The sequence below is a fragment of the Brienomyrus brachyistius genome, unplaced genomic scaffold (assembly GCF_023856365.1).
Source record: "Brienomyrus brachyistius isolate T26 unplaced genomic scaffold, BBRACH_0.4 scaffold148, whole genome shotgun sequence".
NCBI lineage: Eukaryota > Metazoa > Chordata > Actinopteri > Osteoglossiformes > Mormyridae > Brienomyrus > Brienomyrus brachyistius.
The window spans coordinates 279434-300485 of NW_026042423.1; the positions used below are offsets into that span (position 1 = coordinate 279434).

Consider the following 21052-nt stretch of genomic DNA (forward strand, 5'->3'; position numbering starts at 1 on the left):
AAGACTCTGAAATGGGCCATTTTCATTTACTTTCTATTGAGTATTTTCCCCTTGGGTTTTTTGGGGGGCGGGAGTTGTCACCTTCAATCTGAAGAAATACAGGATGCCACCCCCTTGGTCTCTCATGATAAACTTTTCCCAGCTAGCAGGGAGGGGTGGGTGGTATTTGTTCAGAAAGGGACATGGCATTATATTTTTTGGTACGGGATTATCCCATAAAATAGTGGACCGATGGTAACTCTAAAGAACTGTAACAGATATTTGTTTCCTGGGCGCTACACAAGGACTCGAACCCCCACTCACCGTAACCCACCCTAGTGCGTGTACAAGCCGCTCATGAGTCATCACGTCCTGGCATCTCTGGACTTCCCTGTGTGCTGAGTAGGTGTGGGTCACGCGATAACCACTTATCTCACAACTGCAGAAAGACATGCTCAGCACTTAAGGCATTGGTGCCTTCTGGAATATTCTAAACCGGTCTGTCCAAAGTTGTGTGATCTAGAGCCAGAGATGAGGGTCAGAGTGCCCAGTTGAGTACAGGTCATGTTCAGAGACATACATACACACACACACAAAATACCATGTACCCGAGACCAATCCTGGATTAACATATCTATGAAAATGCATTAACTGTACTAATAACTGGGGCCATGTGTTTTGCTCTCTGGGTTAGGGCACTGTTCCTGTGATCAGAAGGTTGCTGGTTCAAATCCCGTGGTCAATATAGTAATGTCACTGTTGGGTCCCTGAGCAAGGCCCTTAACCCCAGTACACAGAAGGCCGCCTTTGACACCACTAAACCCAAGGAAGCCTGAATACACACCTTCTCAAACCACACTCTTCGCACTGTTACCCAAGGCCCTTCCACGCCCTTGACATTGTTGATCTGTGTATAAAAATGATCTTTCTTTTGGCAAGACGAGTCAGACATGAGGCAGTCCCTACTAGAGGCAGAGTTTTTGCCTCTGAGGACCACGTGTCGATGGATGCCGACAGATTCTTGTGAGTGAGTCAAGATGCCACGCCTCAGCCCATTACCTAAAAGCTTGCGTAAAAAATGTTGCATCGTCCTTTATCAGAGACTCCAGATTAGGCACCCCACCTGCCATTCTTGATGTTAATCCGTACAGATGCAATGACCAAAATAAATAATAATGTATAAACGCAGATAGTGATTTGAAACCTTGCTCAGTTGCGGCCATGTTTTTAATTGTTATAGTTGGATTTGGATTCAGGTAGTTTAGCTGGTTGTTTGTTCCTGCCCTTCTGGAGTTCTTAAACACAACCAACCACAGTGTTTCTTGGCCAGTGCAGGGGCCTGGAGCCTATCCCAAGGAGCACGGGGCACATGGCTGTGACAAACTAGACGAGATGCCAGTCTTTCAGTGTAATATAGGAAGCATACTTTTAAGTTTCACATGCTGTCTAAAGATCCCGGGTAGTTTTAGGTTCTTGTTCCCATATTTTCCCTCCAAATTTTGAAGCTGCTTCACCTTAAGGCAGAAACCAGCAAGATGGGGGGGGGATGTAGAGGCGATACTGATCACAGGGCCGGGAGACATAATTCTCAGCTCTCGCGTTGGACCCGGCCCAGGTACCCTCCCCCAGAGCGATGGGCTGGAATCCAAGGCCTCACCCTCTGCCCATCTGCCCCGGCACGTGTCCTGTTAACCATTCGAGTGGCGCGAGTCTCGAGGTGAAGCAGGCCATCATTTCCATATTAATTCTGCTTGATCAGTTTGGCTAACGTGAACCTAGTACATTGTCATACATTTTTATCAGCCTGAAATGGGGTATTGTTCATTTCCGATTAGTGGCTTGACGATCCAACTCACATTCGCTGTATGATCGCAGGCAGTTTTTTGGGTTGATTATCCCGTAACGTCAGGAGTTGACTGTGGTTATGGCTGAATAGCATTGTGTTTAAACGGGCAGCATCGCTCGTTGAGACCACATGACTTCCAGCGCGATAACGATGTGTGGAGGGGGGTGAGTTCACTGGTGTGTAAACTCGGCCTGTATTGTCTCACGTTTCTTGTGAGGAATATTGAGGGTGGGGAGCCAACATTCGCTCCTCTTGGCTGCCGACGCCCCCCAGAGCCAGTACACAGCCTAAATGAAGCGATGAGGGAGTGTTTTTATCGTTTTTCTTTTTTTAAACTGAGCTGCATACTGTTAAGAAAGCGTTTCACACATAATGTTTTCATAACATCAGCTGGAGCTGTCGGGCGTTTTTGGTTGTAGCTTCAGATGAGAGAACCAGGTTATGAAGGTGTGTGAGAATCCCTTCCTGAGTGTGGCATTTGATTAAACAATGCTACCCACCCTGGTCCTCGGGGATACCCAAACGGTCCACATTTTTGCTGGGAGCTGGGAGGGAGCAAAAATGTGCATTGTCTGTGGGTCCTCAAGGAACAGATTGGGAAGTGAAGCGAAGGGGTCAGGCAAGGCACTGAGGGAAACTAATTGTTTCGAGCTGAACGCCTTGGTCAGAATTTATTCCAGTGGGTTCTGCATAAAGCATGATCGGCACGCGGAGCCGTTGCCCACGGCTTTGATGAAGTGCCTTGTCGACTCGCATTTCTTATTTTTACGAGCCATTTCCTTCAAATCTTTGGCCCACATCCGAGCAGCAGTTCACAGTGAGGATCACTAGCTGCTTGCATTTTTAAATGTGCATCCGTGCTCTAGAGACTAACGGGGGAAATGTCTGAGAAAAGTCAGGACGGTAATACTGACTTTGCATGTAGGCATTTTTTAAACATGGTATGATATGGGCACTCAGAACTGCTTAAAGAGAGGCTCTGTCTGTCTGCCTGTCTACTCCTGCCTATCTGAATATCTATTTACCTGTCTGTCTGGCTGTCTGTGCTTATCTCTCTGCCTGCTTGTCTCTTTCTACCTGCCTTGCCTAACTGTCTGTCTCTGCCTGCCTATCTGTCTGTATGTCTGTCTCTGCCTGTCTGTCTGTCTGTATGTCTGTCTCCGCCTGTCTGTATGTGTGTCTCTGCCTGTCTGTCTCTCTGTGCTTATCTGTCTGTCTGATCTTCCAGTCTTGTTCGCATCCCACTCAGTACTGTTTGCACAGGTGTGTTGACATACTTTCTCTGTGGGTAGGACCTACTTGCTGTATTTCCCTGTTGTACTCCATGTGTGTGATTAGTGACCTTCTCAGAGGTAATGGGATGAAAGGGCACCACCGCTCCCATCCACACCCGTCGTCCCCGCTGGCACCCTGACCTTCCTTTTCTTGGCCCCCTTGTACCTGTCGTTTTTTTTCTAGGTGTGATGTCACCATGTTTGTCATGGCGTTCCCAGAAGCGGTGAAACAGCTTAGAAATATCTGGATTCTTTTTGAAGAATTAAGTTCCAAATTGTTACTATGTTTTTTGTGTTTTTTTTTTTTTTTTTTGGTCCTTTTGAATGTCAGCTTTCAGTTTTTGTGCAGCTGAATCCTTTACCAGATCCACTAAACCTTTCATTAAGGTGTGAAACAGCAGGGCTTCTCCTTTTCATCATTATTTTTCTACTTGTAGTCCTTAACCACTGCGCCACCTGCTGCTCCATTCCTTTTATCGTTCAAAGCTGTTGTGGCTTCATCCTGAGCAAATCTAACACCTGAATTCCCCAGTTCCGCTCCAGGGGGGCTGTGCACAGTTTGCAGATTTCCCTGCTCAAACGCACCTTATTCAGCTCACCAGCTAACTGCCAGGTTTAGTAGTTGTGTTGCAGATTGGCCCTCCAGAACTGGAACTGGGGAACCCTGCCCGACATTGATTAACCTGGAATAATAAATAGTACTGTCTGTAGGTGGTGGGCTTAAACTTTACGGGAGTGTTTGTGTAACCCTGAAAGAATGCATTGGGTCTGGTGTCCAGTGAGGAAGGAGGAGAGGGGTTTGATTACAGTGTGCAGTGTGCTGCAATGCACGTGCAGGTTCTGGAGGGAAAACGGGGAACTGGTCAGACGAGTTGGAGAGCCCGTGGGCCTGCAGGGGCAGTGGCTCAGCGTGAGATCATGGGAACCGCTCGAGCATGCTTAGAACATCGCTCGCAGCGGCACCGTCTGCCTCTCACCAGCCGAGTCATAGAGGATCATAGAGGATCTCCATGGCGATGACAGTGGAGTTTGGGTAGTCTGGCTGCTTTGGGTTTGCTGTGGAGACAGTAGATTAGGGACCAGGGGCTCGGACTTGCTTTGGCCTGCAGTGAGTGGTCAGACCGGTTCCTTTATGCTTTCACAGTTGTTGCTGAGGTACAATTTTTAAAATATAAATATCAGAGTAGATGTTTTTCCTTTTTCCGGTTGATCTGATTTGTGCCTCGTCTTTCCAAACTGAGCTTAAGAGGACCAAACTCTTTTTTTTGTTTTGATTTATTGGGCTGTATGGAATATCCTGTGACTTTTTTCTTTTTTTTCTTTCGGATGCTTCCGGCATCTGGGCCAGTAGTCGAGCCATATCTCAGTGCCCCCCCCCCCCCCCCCCAGCACATCGGCCACTGAAAGTCCTCGCCATTCTCTCTCGTTATTGAACTTGCAGGTGTTTGCAGTACATTTCTGTGGAGAAAATAGCGCCCACTTTAACAGAGCATGAATTGTAGATCTGCTGCTCTGGGGCCCCTGGTGGCCCCAGAAAGCTGTGCGGCCTCGGCCCCTGTCCGCCGTGTCATCACTTCCTGCCTGGCTTCACCCTCCCAGCATCCTTCTCCAACAGGGCGACCACGTACGCCTCCTGTGGCTCCCGGCGGTTGCCACGGCAACTTACCTTCACTCGCACGCTTTGTGCCCGAGCAGCAGCGTGTCATCTGCCCGCTCATTGTGCTCTGAATCTGCCTCGCTTGTCACCTGTTGGAGTCTCACTCCCCACTCCGCCAGCTCCATTCGTTTTGGTTAAGCGTGTTAGGATTGCTCCAGGGGAGGAGGGCGGAGGGTGGGGCGGCGATTAGGCCTGTGGTGAAAGGATGTGGGGGGTGGAGGCTTAATTTAGGGATGGGTGGAGTAATGGGGATGAGGAACACTAAAAGTCTAATTATTATTATTTTATTATTGTTGTTGTTGTTACATATTATTACAGTATCCATCCATTCATCCATCCATCCATCCATCCATCCATCCATCCATCCATCCATATTTCCTTAAATTTCTGCCTTAAATATAACAGAAGTACTGTGTGCTTCTTCGTCTGTTTGCTGTGTTTACGTGTCTGCACTATGCGTGCTGTCTTTGTCACATTGTCGGTTTCACACTGCATGTTTGTTTGCGTGCACTTTGCGTGCCTCGCTGTTTATGCACAAGTTAAAGTTCATCTTATCTGATCTGTATAACAAGTGGAAAAATGGAAGTGGATGAGGAACGGGTGACGTGGATGCGGGTGCGTCTGAGGTGTCACCCGCCACGCACCGTTGGGATGCATTATGAGGAAACGAGGAACTGGCCCTTTGATTGCCCGCTGCCAGCCGTCACTGTCTGGGCTGGCATCACTGCATCACTGTTTATTACAGTTACGAGGATGCCTCTGCTTAGAGGAGCAGGGCTCTGCTTAGCCCTGGGAGCCCAGTCTCCTGCGTGTTACAGCTGTTAGGAGCTGCAGTTGTCCCCAGTAACTGGCGGGGCGCTGTGCTGGGGCGTCGTAGCCACATTATCCGAAGCGATGTACATTTTTGTGAAAGCAGGCTCAGCTAATCCCTGGAGCAGCTGTAGGTTATGAGCCTTGCTCAAGGGGCCCCAGGGTAAAAGCAGTCTGCTTCTGGGATTCAAACCAGCAACCATCTGATCATAGGCACAGTGTCCTAGTCTCACCCCCGGCTCTGTCTCCCGCTGCAGCCACCGCCTTAAAGTGTGAACGCGGTGGTCCTGGGTGGAGACGTTATGGTGGGAGGAGCCTCTAGGGACAGCGGCCCGTGTGACTATTATTCCAACATGGGTCGACACCCTCTAAGCACTCAGGTCCGCTTTGCCATTGCGCTCATCAAAAATACATTTAGCGAATGTCAGGACAAACTTCACATCCATTCATAATAAATACGCATTTCTATTATTGGGTTGCATAATTCATTCGCCTCATTTGGAAGATTTGAACGCTTATGTGCATATATATATATATGTACGCATGTCCCGGAACTAACTGCATTAGCCTGCTAGCTGGTCCGTCCCTGTTACTCTTACACCCACATGATACAACAGATGGTTATCGCTGGGGGGGGGGGGTGTGTGGTCCCTGAGACCCGTCAGGTAGCTGCAAACAGGTACGCGAGTGGGAGACTCTGGATGTGAGTACATGGCCTGCAGGAGGGACGGCCTACCCAGGAAAGAATGTAAAGGATGTCGACCTGCCAGGCCAGAGCTGCTCGGCCTGGGGCGAAGGCTCGACATTCCTTATCTCTCCTGGGTTTCGCAAACAGGTTAGCTCGTTCCGCGAGATAGGTCACTCCCGAAACAGGAACAGCCACGGGATGGTATGTAAAACTTCTTCTGCACCCCTTAGCCATTTCGGCACTGGTCCAAGCCCGTCCGGGCCTCTCTCTTCTCTGCTCAGCAAATTTCATCATGGGCGACCTGGCGGTGTTGTCTCAAATTACTATAAATTACCCTCTAAGTCTGAAATCCTAGAATCAGCCCTGAGTGTAAGATTGAGGATAATGAGTAACCCCATGTTTTTTGGGGGCTGTGCCCCCTGAGAGGCTGCTCTATTGTTCTCTGAGGGGAATAATGATCCTGGATCCTCCGCTGTATCGCTCTCCTGTCCCGCGTCAGGTTGGCGAATTAGCATTGCATTCATAGATTTTTATACAATTGGATTACCTCTCATGAGGACTGAAAAAGGGTCCCCACAAGGTCAAAGTAACAGGTTGTTTTCAAGTTGTAGGGACATTTGGTCCCCACAGTGTAATATATACATGACACACAAATACACACGCACACACACACACACATACAAAACACAGCAATCCTTCTCAACCACATGCAAGATGGAACTGAAGCACAATGAAGAGACAGAAACAGACATTTGAGGAACATACTACACACACACAGACTGAGTCTACAGCAATAACTCGAACCCGGAGCCTCTGGCCAGCCTGTCTGCGACACATGTGTAGTAACGCGAAGGCCGCTCTGTACTCTTTTTCCCTCCGTTTCCTCACGTCCTCCTCTCCCCTCCGCTGTTGCTATGGTTAAATGTTCCCAACCTTGACTTAATTAAATTAGCCTAAAGCATAATGATTACAAAATATTTAATATCCAGGGTGATCGCGTTGTACAAGACTTCTTTTGTCCTTGGTATTATGAATGTGTTTCTTAACACCGCTCCCAAATGTAGGATTTATCTTAATGGGAACGCAGATTTGAGTCTTGACGGCCTTGTAGGCTTTTCGGTGAATAATCGGCAATGTAAGTTCACCCTTAACAGCTGTTTAAGGCAGAAATGACGGCTGAAGAGTTTTAAATAAAGGCTCATTTTGGATGAGGCCGAGCGTCTGTTTGTTTGGGTGCCTGATGGTGGGTCGCTTGTGAGTCATTTGTCATGCATGCAGTTTGAGGGTGGGGAATGTCTATCTATAGCACAAATGCTTTGGAATTTGGGGGGGGGGGGGCAGGGTACGCTTTTAATTAACGGTTTTAGGAAAACTAGCGCGCTCTTCCCAGGCCGAACTTACCTAAGCCGGACAGGATCCTTGACTGGGCCAAGCGGCGCTGTCTGCTGGCCAGAACCGAGATTGTTTAGGGGTGGCAGGGTGGGTTGGGTTAAGGGGGCTAAATATGTAGCCACCCCCCACAGAAGTGCTGGATTAGGCTCAGATCGCTGCTTTATTTGTCTGAGTACATGCCAGCAGGCAAATGCAGTTGGACCGGTTCTGGTGTAGCGCCAATTTAAGGGATTGTGGCAAGCGGGCAGGCCTCCCCTCTCCGTGTAACGCCGGTGCCCGCAGGTCTGTAGGGCCGCCCCTCTCCGTGTAACGCAGGTGCCCGCAGGTCTGCAGGGACACCCCCCTCCCCCCCAAACCTGCGGCGGGTGCTACACGCCTTAGCCATACCTGCTAACGGTCGTAACCCCTTCGTTAAACATTCGTACTCTGCTGTAATTAGTGTCAGCGGGATGCTTCATTTGACAGTTAACTGCCAGTTGGATTAGGACGCGGGGCTTGACGTCTGCCCCCCCACTGCTTTTCGAGTCAGCATAAATGTGCTGCGGCGGCACACAGAAGGCTAAAGGGCTTTGTCGTATGACACGGCTCTGCATGATCTGAGGGCCCAGGACGCAGTGGCCACTCGGTCAGGCGCCGACGTTCTCTAATTGACAGTTTTTTGCCGGACGTACAGAAGCCTGACTGGCCGATTTGGGAGCCGGGCATCTGAGGGTGGGGACCGATGCTGCCGTCAGCTGCCCCCTGGCTGTCACCCTCGAGTCTGCTCCGCTGGGTTCCTGTTCTGCCATGTGGAGGCCTCACATGGCCTTCAGAGCATGGAGACCCGGTAGCTCGCAGGCTGCCTATGCAGTGCTGATGTCTGGCTTGAATTTGGCAGCTGTTATCAGTGCCATCAGCTTCCCCTGATCCCTCCTCCGGCAGACAGGACAGTCTGAAAGCCGCCCCGTCTTTCTGCTCCCTTCTTCCTCTGTACTTTTTGTCCAGCTTTATTGTCAGGGTGAGACAATCGATAAAACACAACTGTGAACTGAAAGCTCTGGTTTCTTGGGTCAGACAATGCTGCCCCCCTCCCCCCTCCATCTTCCAAGCTGAATGTGAACCCCCCCCCCCCCATTATAAACAACAGGCTCCTTTGTTGTTTAGCTATCATGAATGTGGGGATCAGCTATGGCTGGCATGCAGATGCTCTTGCCCTTGCAGGAACTGTGGTGGGGGGACTGTGCTGGAGGTTATCCAAAGTCTTTTCATCCTACTGGGGTCCCTCTCACCAGATTCTGTCGGGGAATAACCTTCCCTGCTATGGTTCTATCTTGGTTCCTTCCAGCCTGATTCCATTTTTCCGGGCTCTGTCTTGGAAACAGTCTATCTTAGCTCCTTGGTTCCTTGTTCATTTCTTGGTTCCTGACTCCATATCTCTAGGTTCCATTCTGCCAGGTTCCATTCCACCAAGTTCTGTCCTGCCATGGTTGTATGTTGGTTCCTTCCTAGCGGATTCCATCCTGTCTAGGTTCCGTACTTCTAGTTACTGTCCCACTTGGTTCCCTCCTACCATATTTTGTCCCAACAGGTTCCGTCGCACTAGGTTCTGTCCTTTCCAGATTGTGTCCCAGGTCCTTCTCATCGGGTTTCTTCCTGCTATGTTCTTTTCTGCCAACTTCTGTCCTGCTAAGTTCCGTCCCACCAGGGTTTGTCCTGCCAGGTGTCGTCCTGCCAGGTGTCGTCCTGCCATCCGGGTGTGGGGACCATGTACTGCATCGGTCTGCACACTCTGGGTGAGGATGTGGACTGTTCTTTGTGAAGCAGAGTACTTCCCTCGTTCATCCAAAACTACGATGGAACTGCTGACTTTCTGCCAGGGGATAACCAAGGGTCTGTTTTTCTGACAGCAGTACCTTTCGCAGATCCTTTCAAAACAATTTCTAAAAATTGTTGTTTGTGGGGAGCCCCAAAATTCTGTGGTTAATTATGCATGTCCAGGTACTGTCAATGTCAGACTCCCCCTGACACTAAGATACCATTCCCCTGCCAATGATGACCAGAGGTGTTTGCTGTGCAGCCTGGACCCTGAGCATCCCTACCCAGGATTAGTTGACATTAACTCACAGCGACTGGAGAGCGATGGGCACTCATGTCAGAATGAGTCAGGGTCCCTTGTTTTTCCTTCAGGGGTCCTGCATTTTTCCCTGCGTGTTTGATCCAAGGCCCGTGAAATGAAGGCCTGGTTTGCAGCAGTCTGGGAATCGTGCTCGCAGTCTGGGAAAAGCTACACCCAGGGGCTGCGATGACTTGGCCTCCTTGGAATGTTGTTTTTTCTTCCTAAACTCTGATTATGGGTTGGTTTTGATGCGATGTGCAGCGGCTTTCCTTTACGCCGTGCTTGTAATCCGACAATTAGCTTGTCCGGCACAGTTAAGCCACCTCCCTCTGTCGTAACTCCGCATTTCATTGCAGTCACGTGTCCCCTTATCATCTATCTGTGTTGCAACCCTCTGCGTGTTTGTTGTGAGTCTCTATCTGGCCCAGGCGGCCACAATGGCAGACGTAGAAGGTAAACAGAGATGGTGAAACCCTGAATTGTCACTCTCCCTTCTCCCTCCCTCTCACTCACTCACACACGCTTCATCCTGTGACCATGCCATCCCTTACATGGGGTGGAAGTGCCGCTGTGAGCCTGCAAGCATGAATCTCAGCGAGAACAAACAAAGGGAATGATTGTTTGATCGGCTTCCAAGTTCGGTGACTCACGTCAGGGAACAACAATGAAGAAGCCCAGATGCTGCAGGGGAAAATCTGAAGGCTCTTTGCAAATCCTGATCAGTTGCTGAGAGTTAGTACTCGGGTCACTTGAGTGGCTGAGGACCTTTGACATCCGGGGCCTCAGATTCATGCAGTAACCATCCCCTGTGTCTCTGCTTCCTCTCAGGTGAACTTCGTGGTCTGCCAGCTGTTCGCCCTCCTGATGGCCTTCTGGTTCCGGCTCTATCTGCACCCCAGCAAGACCAGTACCTTCGTCCGGCACATGGTGGCCATGTTGCTGGGCTTGTACCTGGCTGTGTTCTGCTTCGGGTGGTAAGCGTCTCCATTACCTCTGTCATCGTGCTCCACGCACTCAAGGGGCAGTGGTCCTTGGCCATTTTGCTGGGTGTTTGCGATGGTCCCAGATCTTAATGTCTATAACCAACTCAAGATTCTTCAGGGATGTTGGAGCCTGAACACTCCCTGCCCCACCGACCCATTACTGCCCAACACCACAAGTTTCCCAGCCCATCTCGTATCCACTACTCTACCTGCCATTGGCGTATCTAACAGGCATTATCACTATTGCCAATTTTCGTTTTCTCACCCAAATATTACGAGTCAAAAATATGCACTAGGTTTTGTGTAAAAGCCCTAATACTGCCAAAGATTAGTAACCCAATCTTCTTTGAACTGAATCGGTATTTGATATCTCAAACATCACTGAGTCTTAGGACTCAGTAAATGGATCCCATTTAATATGTCAAACAAATCGATAAGCGTCGTTTGGGGCCCCGCCTGTCCACTGGAGCCTTTAATCGACACAGGAAAGTCGTAGGTATAAACTCCTGTTCTACACTTTCTCTTAGGATGGCGCCTGTGTTTTTCTCTGGTTCTAGTGTCATTTAAACACCGTGTCATTAGCAGGATCCTGCGGGCATGCGACAGTGGCGGACCGTTGGCAATCGAAGCTTGCGTGTGGCACTCCTGTTATTGCTATTGAAGCTCCTGTGCTGATTAACTGACCCCCCCCCACCACTCCTTCATTCAACACGCCTCCAACATTACCTAAACCTAATCCTGGTGTTTTTTTCCCGGCACCGCCGACAAGAACGGCCGCGACAAGGTGTTTAAGCAGCATGAACAGCACCCTGGATGACGTAATCATCCTGAGAAAGCCTGTGGGGGCATGGCAGATTCCTTACGGGAGTATGAGCTCCTGTAATGAGTTGCGTTCTACATCTTCTGTGGCTTTGTTGTTTCTTGGTGTATCAGGATTGGGAGGCAGGCCTCCTGCCTTTTGTTCTCTTCTACAACTTACGCCTGTAGGTGGATGTTTCTAGCTTTAACACTCATGGGATGACTTCTGTTCCCGGACATAGCTCAGGACCCTCTGTTGACCTTTCTTTGGGCAGCCCTCAAGTTTTCTTTCAGAATGTCTGGCCATCTGTCACTTAATCTTTTGTTTTGTGGTCAACAGTTTGCTTGAATCCCATTTACATTTCGATGCATTTAGCAGATGCCTTTGTCCAAAGCTGTGTACAGATGAGGATCGTTGAGCAGGGTCAGTCAGCATCCCTGGAGTGATTGTGGTTATGGGCTTCGCTGAAGGACCCAACAAGTTGGCCGACTTGCTTTTTGGAGAGAGAGAACTTTGCATGATTTTCACTTACCCAGGAGTTACATGTGTAGTGTCCAGCATGGATTGAGAATATTCAAAACAGAGGCAAGATATGCAGGCTGCCTTGCTAGCTTCGGCAAACAAAGAAGAGGGGCGGCTTGTCCCCATATCCTCTACCATCCACCCCTGGCTCTCAGGCCACCGCAAGTATCTCTCCTATCTCTGGCTGCTGATGGCATAGTTGGATATTGCCTGGGAATGTCACTGTGGCATGACACTGCAGGGATGCTTTCATCCTTTTCCGAATTGTCATCAAGAGGACATCTCTTGCGGACATGTAGACTCATCTGGGTCATCACTGCTATGTTGGGAAGAAGAGTGGCACCAATAGAGAAATGTCCTGGAAGGAAGGTGCCCACATTGGCTTTTAGAGTAAACAAACCTTCAGTCTGTATAGGGCGGTGAATCCTCATGGTTTTCCATCAGGGCCTGCAGCAGAAGTGTGCCGAAGGAGTCCTGACCAAAGCTAAACTGGGTGAGATCGTTCGGCAATGGGGATCCCTGGCATGTTATAGGTTATAGGTGCTCACCCTTTAGCTCTAGTCTGCGTCTCCTTAGGCTGATAAACGTCTTCAGTCTAATGTAGGGAATGATGGCAAACAGGTGTGGACAGCCTGGGGGGGGGGGAATCCTACACTCCCTCGTTTTTTTCCCCTTGCAATGCTCAGATTCCTCAGAAGATCAGGGTGTTCCTGCCAACGGGGGCCGTTATCGATTATCCTCCCACAAGCCTCCTGCAAAGTCACCCTTGAGTTGGACCATGGGCAAACTCTCGAAGTGTATATTTGCTAGAAATGGCTATTATAGATACAAGCAAGCCATTGTGTATATATTCTCAGGCTCCTCCAGGTTATTTTCGGAGCGATTAATATGGGAATCCAGTCCAAACTAATTATTCGGCAGCTTAGCAATATGCAAAAACTCTTCAGTTTTGTACTTTGTCCTCTGCATATTTTTTTCTGGTTATTTATAGTTGTGATGCAGACATCTGGTGTCTGTTGTTGCTTTTGGTCATTGATAATGATATTAATCTAAATGCAGCGGCTGACTATGTACACTGAACCGTTATTGGTCAGATTGATGTTTCCACTGGTGCTGAAATGCATTGTGGGCCTGATTTCTCTCCGCCTCTCTCACCTGTTGCAGGTACTCTTTGCACTTCCTCTTCCAGAGTGGCCTCACCTACTGCATCATGCTCTTTGCTGGAGCTGAGCACATGCACAAGTAAGTGCCCCCCCCCCCCCCCCCCCCCCCATCACGCAGCCCCCTCCATTTTAATTTCTGTGTATTTTATCATCTATGGCAAGAGTAGTGAATTATTTTTCCCTGAAGTTTGGATTGCAACAGGCACTTAAAGCCAAGGTCGGGGGTGGGGGTGGAAGGGGGGGGGGGGGGATCTCTCAGTAAATTTCACCGATGGTGCGGGGGGGGGGGGGGGGCAATGGAGGCATTGGTCTTCTGATTATATTGTGTTTCAGTCCAGATGCGAACCATCATTTACTGGGAGAGTCCTTCCTCCATGTATTATGAAACGAGATTTGTTGGTTAGCAAGATAACTCGGATTTAAGGTAGTCTGGGCTAAATGTAAAGCAATGAAGATTAAGTCCATTTAAACTGGGGTACCCTAGATCTGGCTAACCAACAAATCTAGTTTTGTCTATGGTGTCATAGTTGGGGTTGGGATCTGTCGATGCACTGCACCGTAAACGGACAAAGAATCCAACCGTTCTAGACAATGGGGTCCTTCTTTTTTTTGGCAAAGCTTATCCTCTGGCTCGAGGTGGGTAAGGCGAGGTGCGTGCCTTGGTGGCGGCAGAGAGCTCCCTCCCTGCTGTGCTGACTGAGCTACAGTGGATCTTTCGCCTTGGGTTCACAGAAGGATCCAGTGCTCCCCCCTCTCCTGGGGATAGAGTCAAAAATAAGAGCTTGGCAGTGATTAAGACCAAAGCAAACACTGGATGAAGGCAAGCTGTAAACTATAAACGGTGACACTATAGGCGAGCTTTCCCAGCTGATGGATAACATTTATAAAAATATTAGCCACCACAATGCTGTACATTGTGAGAAGTTATGAAAGATGGATGCATGTCTGTTACTGATTAAGATATGCACATTTGTGGCTAGGTAATTGTTTTGTTTAAAAATCTGTTGTTAATTCTGGGCGCTGGTCATTTTTTTCCCCAGATTCTGTCTTATGACTTCCTGATGTTACACAGGATTGATATGGCTGTCTGTCCTCAGAAAAAACTCATTGATAAAGCCCTTTTCTTTTCTTAACTGGAACGTGGCGCTCTCATCAATGTAGGCATTATACAGCAACTCTGGAAACACCTCACAAGAGTTCACTGTGTTACAGTAAAGGGGATACAGGAAGTGTGTCTGTCACAGGCTGAATCGGTCAGAATTCCTAAGCATTGGTCTCTAAGCGGTATCTGTGCTGGGGGATGAGTGGAGGGAAGTCCGGTCTGCCTCAGGGTTTACCGGAGGCTCGTGTCAGGGCTGTTAATGAGGCTGGGTGTGTGGAAAAGCTGAGATTCACCACCTGTGGGCTCACTTCTGCAGGATATAGTAACAGAGTGGAAAGAGGTGCTATTGTGGTTGAAGGTGCACAGGGTGGCATTGTGTCTTTAAGCATGAGCTGAAAAGTTCATGAGAGTGTATGCGTGATACGCTGTATACAATCGGTACTCTATATTATATATACATGTATGTCTAAAGTGTGGACGCACCTGCTTCTAATGCATTTCTCTCTATTTCAGCTGTTAGTCACTTTATAGCAAAAGGCCTCTAGACAAAAGGCAAAGTATTACATATCAAATATTGCAATGAACAAGAATGTTCAACATCTCAGAATTCTCTCAGATTTTAGTCTCTTCAAAATAACCTCCTTCTGCTTCGATGACAGCATTGCAGGCTCTTGGCATTCTTTAAACCAGCTTCCAGATGTAGCCACCTGGAATGCTTCTCCAACAGTCCTGAAGGACTTTCCACAAGTTCTGGGCACAAGTTCTTGGCTACTTTGCTCTTACTCTTTGATCAAACCTATCCCAGACCAGCTCTATAGGGTTTAGGTTGGGGGATTGTGGGGGGGGCAGGTCATCTGTCACAGCACTTCATCTCAATGCTTGTTCACAAGATAATACTTACTCCATAACCTGAAAAACTAATGATTTTCCAGACCTTTGACTGGTAATGTGTGTGTGGGTCCTGCTACACTGTGAAAATTGTTCTGGAGCTGTTTGAGGAACACTTGGCCTCCAAATTCCAAAGATATAAATCTGATCGAGCATCTGTGGGACGTGCTGGACAAACACGTCCAATTCATGGAGGCCCAACCTCACAGCTTAGGGGAATTAAAGGATCTGCTGCTGACATCTTGGTGTCAGATACCACAGGACGCCTTCAGAGGTCGTGTGGAGTCCAGGCCTCGATGAGTCAGAGCTGTTGGGCAGATGGTTTTAATGTTATGGTTGATCGGTGTGTGTGGCGCTGTGCACTAACAGTCCCCTTTCCGTTCGGCCAGCGCTCCGTGAGACTAGTGTCAGAGGCTGCCGAGATGGTAACCGGCCCTGCTTGTAACCCATGTGGACTTCTGGGGGGGGGGGGGCTGTCCTCCCCCGGTTAGGAGAGAGAGGAACATTAAAAGGGTGGGTTTACTGACAAACACCGGCACTGGGGGGTGAGTGAGGTAAGGAGAAAGAAAGAAGCATTTATAGGATGAGTGCTTGAGGGCAGGTTGTGACAGGAATAGACTGGATAGGGTGTGAGAAGGGGTGGGGCAGGTTGTGACAGGAAAAGGCCGGATAGGGTGTGAGAAGGGGCAGAGTGATTAACAGGCTGTGTATGAAAAGCATGCATGCGTTTATTTGGGCAGAGATGTTCAGAGGGACGCAGGTGGCATGAAGACTTTTATGTTGGAAGCTAAGATATGATATTGAAAGACGATACGCACAGCGAGGCTTCCCTACAGAGAGCTACAGCCCCTTGTTTGTGGGGTTAAGGGGGATATCGTGGCTGTCAGCCAACAGGCCTACCTCTCCTCCCAGCCCCCTTGCTACAACCATTTAACGGTGGGTTCTGGACAGCACTAAAATGAGCTAGATGGACGTCCTCCACAGGCCGTCGTGAGGTGGACCTGCTGGGGGCCGGACAAATAAATCTCCACAGTAATGAAATGGAGAAAAGCGCATACGTGGATCTTTTCCCAGAGGGCCGTGCCGGCCCCATGCCGCTGGCCATTAGCCCAACTTTGTCAGAGGCATCGTTCTTTATTTGTTTTGGACAGGGTGCTCTACTTCCCCTCATGCACGGGAGAATGCTGTGGTCATTTATGTGTTCCTTTTCTGTGGTGCAAGTAGCCTTTTGGCCATGTTGGTGTCAGGTGATGTCAGCGATGCGCTCCGCTTGGCTACTGTGCAGCACACGACAGCGTTCCCGTCCACGTTCTGCACCGCAGCATGGGGAAACATGAACAGCACCATCTGCTGGCCAAGCAGTGTAACAGTCACACCCCTTTCAGCCATTAGGATGTTTTCCCTGCCTCCGGATTTATCTTCCCGTATCAGAAACTCATGAAATTCAGGATGTTGAGCCGCTTCAAACGAGTATTCATTGATCACCTCACTTAAAAACAAATTTAAAATTCAGATGCTTTAAGTTGCGCAGCTCCAGAGCATTCCTGACATGCCCCTCTGAGAAGCATCTGAGCCCTCATCTCCACTAGTCCTGAGTCTCCATCAGCCCTCGACGTCTCCGGTTGCCACTGCCAGTTCCGTTGGAAAAATCACTGCACACATTTTTGACGTTCCTTAGGTCCATCTCGGCTAATTCTTTGAAGCCGCTTCTGGCAAAATCGTACCTGCTCTGGTAAATGGGATGGAGGCCTGTTTTTTGACCATCATCTCCTTACCAGGCAGGAGGGTTTTGCTTTTGAATCATTATTTTTTAAACTGGACAGCTTTCCATTCTAATTCCTTGAATATTAAGCGCCGTCTGGTTGCCCCTGGCTGATTCCGTAACGCCGCTAAACCCTCACAGGTTCTGCTGCAGCTTCCTGCCCCCTTTTCCTCCTGGTCTTTTTTTTGTTGCTTGCAGTGACCGTGGCGACGGCCCGCCCAGTCCCGGCCACGTATTTCCGCTTATGTGTCTTAGTTGGCCGCCGCACTGATGGAGCTTAGATACGGCCAGTTAAGACAGGATCTGCCAGAGAGATGGGAAATGTTCGCTAAAAACAGAGCATGCTCTCATTACGGTCTAAGCTGTTAACCTGCGACACAGTACGCTTCTGGTATGTTCATTAAGTTTTGGGATTTGACTTTTACACATCCTGTAGGTTGTGAGTTTGAATCCTCTGTGTGGAATTTGTGTATCCTTCCTGTGTATGTGAGTTCCCTTCCGTTGTCCACAATTAGTTCTCTAAATTCTCCATAGATGGTGTCTGTGTCTGTCTGCCTGCCTGCATTCCTGCATGCATGTGCAAGTGAACCGGCATCCTGCCCAGGGTGTTTCCCTGCCTCGTCCTGTCTGGGACAGATGCTGGACCCCCTGTGACCCTAAACTGTACAGCAAAGGCTCCGTTGCGGGGACAGTGTGTCACCTCGGTGGGGTTATCAGTAACTACTGAAGGTTTGGGCTTAAAATAAACTTAACTTTAAGCCTGGATAATAACTGCCAGTGAGTATTTCTCACGTCCACAGATGTTTGTTTCGGAGCACAGAGGCAGCCCTCAGAGGATAATTTAGCTGTGTTGGGCCTTTTCTGTAGATTTTCACAGTGGGTGGAATTTAGTTTGCGTGGGTGTCTCCTTCGGTAAAAGGAGGGACAGTTGGTCACCCGGGTGACAGCATGGTATATAAATCTAATTGTCGCTGTACTTTTTGTCCTGATGGTCTTGGGGCAGGATCTAGCCCATCGATTGGCTATGGATCCTCTTCCGCAGTCTTGGACCGCCGTGGTATTTTTTCGGCCGATTAGGCCTGGTTGGACGGCCCAGCTTGACTGATGGCCACGCTGTCCTTCAGACTGCCTTCCATGGTGACCGCTGTCATTCAGCAGACCAAAGCCTTGGTCACGCCCCAAAGCTGTGTTCCTCTACTAGATACAAGTTTTTTTTAGTCCCATCCAATAGGTTCCAGAGTGTCTGTGCTCCACTAAACCTGTGCCTCACTTCGACTGTGCACCACTGCAGCCTGAGATGCCTGTGTTCTCAGAAGGCTGAAGGCTGTGCGTGTCCCTCAGTCACTGCGGCCTTGTCTGAGTCCATCCTGCAATAACTAGGACCATCTGGCTGTATCAGACGGAGCTCTGCTATTCCAGGACGCCCGGCAGAGGCCGGCCGGATGCCAGGAGCATGAGGAGGTTCGATTCAAATTAGTGGTGACACCTGATGCAGCGAGAGCTGAGCAGCGTAACGCCACGAAGCAGGGATTGGGTGCAGGGATTGGTGCAGAGGCTGACGGATGGCTATACTAGCCAATGGGAGCCAGGTTCCCTACAGCCGAACCCATAAGCCGATTTGTATGTTTTTGCTTCCCTGCATGAACTCACCGATTGGCTAATTTGGGCCCAGCTTTAGCCAGCTGGTATCTCTTCTCATTTAGGCCACAATCTACTTTAGTCCCAGGCTCCAACCGGGACCTACAGGCCACACAGGGAAAGTGAAAGGTGTTAAAAATGGCTGAAGCGAAAGTGGTGTGCAATGAAAAAGGCTGGTTCACGCCTTGGTTAAGCCCGTCCTGTAACCAGGTAATTGAGCCTGGCCTGTGTCGTCTTGCTCTGAGGCAGCGGTGCTTGACTCTGATTCTTATTGGTCGTCATTATTGGTCTTAGACCTCAGATTTTCATTTGCTTCAGAGTCTGCGGGGTTTTGTTCACTGGCCAGTGTGTGGCTGAGCGGGCTAGCAATCCCAGAGCCAGCAGAGTGATGTCACCATTGGGCCCCTTGAGGGTGCTCCAGTGAGAGTCTCACCCTGCCTTATCAGCTGTGCTTCACTTTGGATAAAAGCATCTGTGTGTTAAATAAAATGTGAACGGTTGCCAGCATTGTCACGGGCTTTGTGGTTTTGGTGCTGCCATTTTGTTTCTGGGTTCTTGGTTCCGGTTCGCTGGCATCTCGTCTTGAGTTTATTAGTCCTAGTAGGCTGGTTCCTTGTTCCTGGGTTCATGGTCTCGGATTAGGATTCTGCAGCTGGTGCACCGGTCACCTGCCTTCTTGATCTTATATTAATGGTGGTTATCTTGTTGTGTTTCAGCCCCACTTCCTGTTTCCCGGGTCCTGCTTCCTGTTTCTGGAACTCTAGCCCTCTGCACTTGAGTCTGCCTGTTATCGCACCATCCAGTCGGCAGGCCTGGTCCCGCTGGTTACTGGTTTCCTGTTGTGTGCTATTCCATTTGCCTCAGGAACCAGTGGGCAGAAAACATGGCATTGTGGATAGATGGCTCAGTTTGGGGTGCTCTGTTTTGGTCTCTGGTTAAGCCAATAAATGTATTTCTAACCTAGTCACCTGATCTCAGGATACTGGTGAGTAAGATGACGCTTTTGCAGAAGAAATATGAAAATATGAATGATGCTGTTGTATCGTGACTTTGGCCTCAGACAAAGGGTCACTCTTGTTCCTCTTGTGGGGTGCTGTGGGGTTCAGTGCTCACCTCACACCTCCCTAGTGCCCCCTCTGCTCTGTCATTTTTTTCTTTTCTCTCTTTACCTCCTTTTTTCCTCTTTTCATCTCTTGCTCTCCATGTCCTGATCTTGCCTCTTCCTCTTTTTTATCTCCAATCTTCTCCCTCTCTCTGTTACTCTTTTTTCTTTGCCCCCCCCCATCACTGCCTCTTCTCTCCTGCCCCCCCCCTCCCCCCCCCTTCCTCCTGCCTCCCCACCCTTCCTCCTGTCCCCCTCATCCAAAGGTGTGGCCCGGTTGGACGGTTTTATTTTTGAGTCTGCACTCTCTCCCTGTGTCAGGTGCGGTAATTTCACACCCAGCCGCCTAGCTGACCTGAATAACACATGGCCCCGTTGGCCGGGGAGATCACTGCCATGTGTGCTCGAGAGGGAGAGAGAGAGCCAGGGAGAGAGAGCGAGAGAGAGACCCTCCAAATACTGAAGCACTAGTGTCCACGTACAATGCTGTACAAAGCAGTCTCCAGATTACAGCTGATCACTTCATTTTTAACCTGACATCTTCCAATCACACCATTAAGGAAACGATGAATGCATGCACTCAGTGAGAGAATATGTGCACTTTCTGGGGTCCTCAAAGACTGGGTCCCGAAACACTGCTTTAAAGGAACCCACAATTTAGTCCTCCAGCTGTTAACTTGTACATTAATTTGCTTTGTCGGAAGCGTGTACTGATGGCAAAGGTTTTATGAAAATGTGATAAGCTGCATGCTTGTTGAATCTTCGAACCTGCGGATTTTTGGACACGGGTCTGGTTCGGTCGGAAGGCAGACAGAAGGCCAGCTTGCTGGCAGCTTCTGCTAGTCCATCTGTCTGGAGCTGGGCCTGAACCCGCAGGCCACGTATGCCAGCCCGCTAAACGGGAGAGTTAATTATTCCGGGGGTGGAGTCTCCGCCCAGCGGGGCAGGAGTCCAGCCCAACTTCGGGTCTGAGAATCGGCTCCGGGGAATGATCACGGGTCATGCTCTGCTCCATGGCTCCCCCTGGTGTCCTCTGTGAATCAGGTTTTTTTTTTGTTGCCTTGGACAGAAATGAAAGGCCTCCTTTCTTGGGGCGTTAGTAGTGGCTTGACAGAGAAAGGCGATCTGTCCTTTAGCCCCTGAAGCCCTGCTCCCGGAGTTTTGCCTGTTGAAGCATCGCCCTGTTTCCGTTTCTTACAAAAACCCTTGAAGAAAATGGTCTTCTGTCTTCCGAGTGGCATGATACAGGATCCGCCCATCCTCAATGACCTCATATCGGCAGGGGAGCAGCACCCGGCACCTCCAGTAGGGAGTGACATTATGGGCCACTCACACAACCAAACGTCGTGACT

General features: G+C 49.4%; 1 protein-coding gene across 2 annotated transcripts in view; it reads left to right on the forward strand.

Annotated features, from left to right (window-relative positions):
- Positions 1-21052, forward strand: part of mboat2a (membrane bound O-acyltransferase domain containing 2a) — a 39016-nt gene that overhangs the window by 6292 nt on the left and 11672 nt on the right. For both annotated transcript variants that reach the window (XM_049005125.1, XM_049005126.1), the window contains exons 2-3: positions 10570-10715; positions 13210-13287. In XM_049005125.1, coding sequence (XP_048861082.1) covers positions 10570-10715; positions 13210-13287 — 224 coding nt within the window. The remainder of the gene's footprint in view (positions 1-10569; positions 10716-13209; positions 13288-21052) is intronic.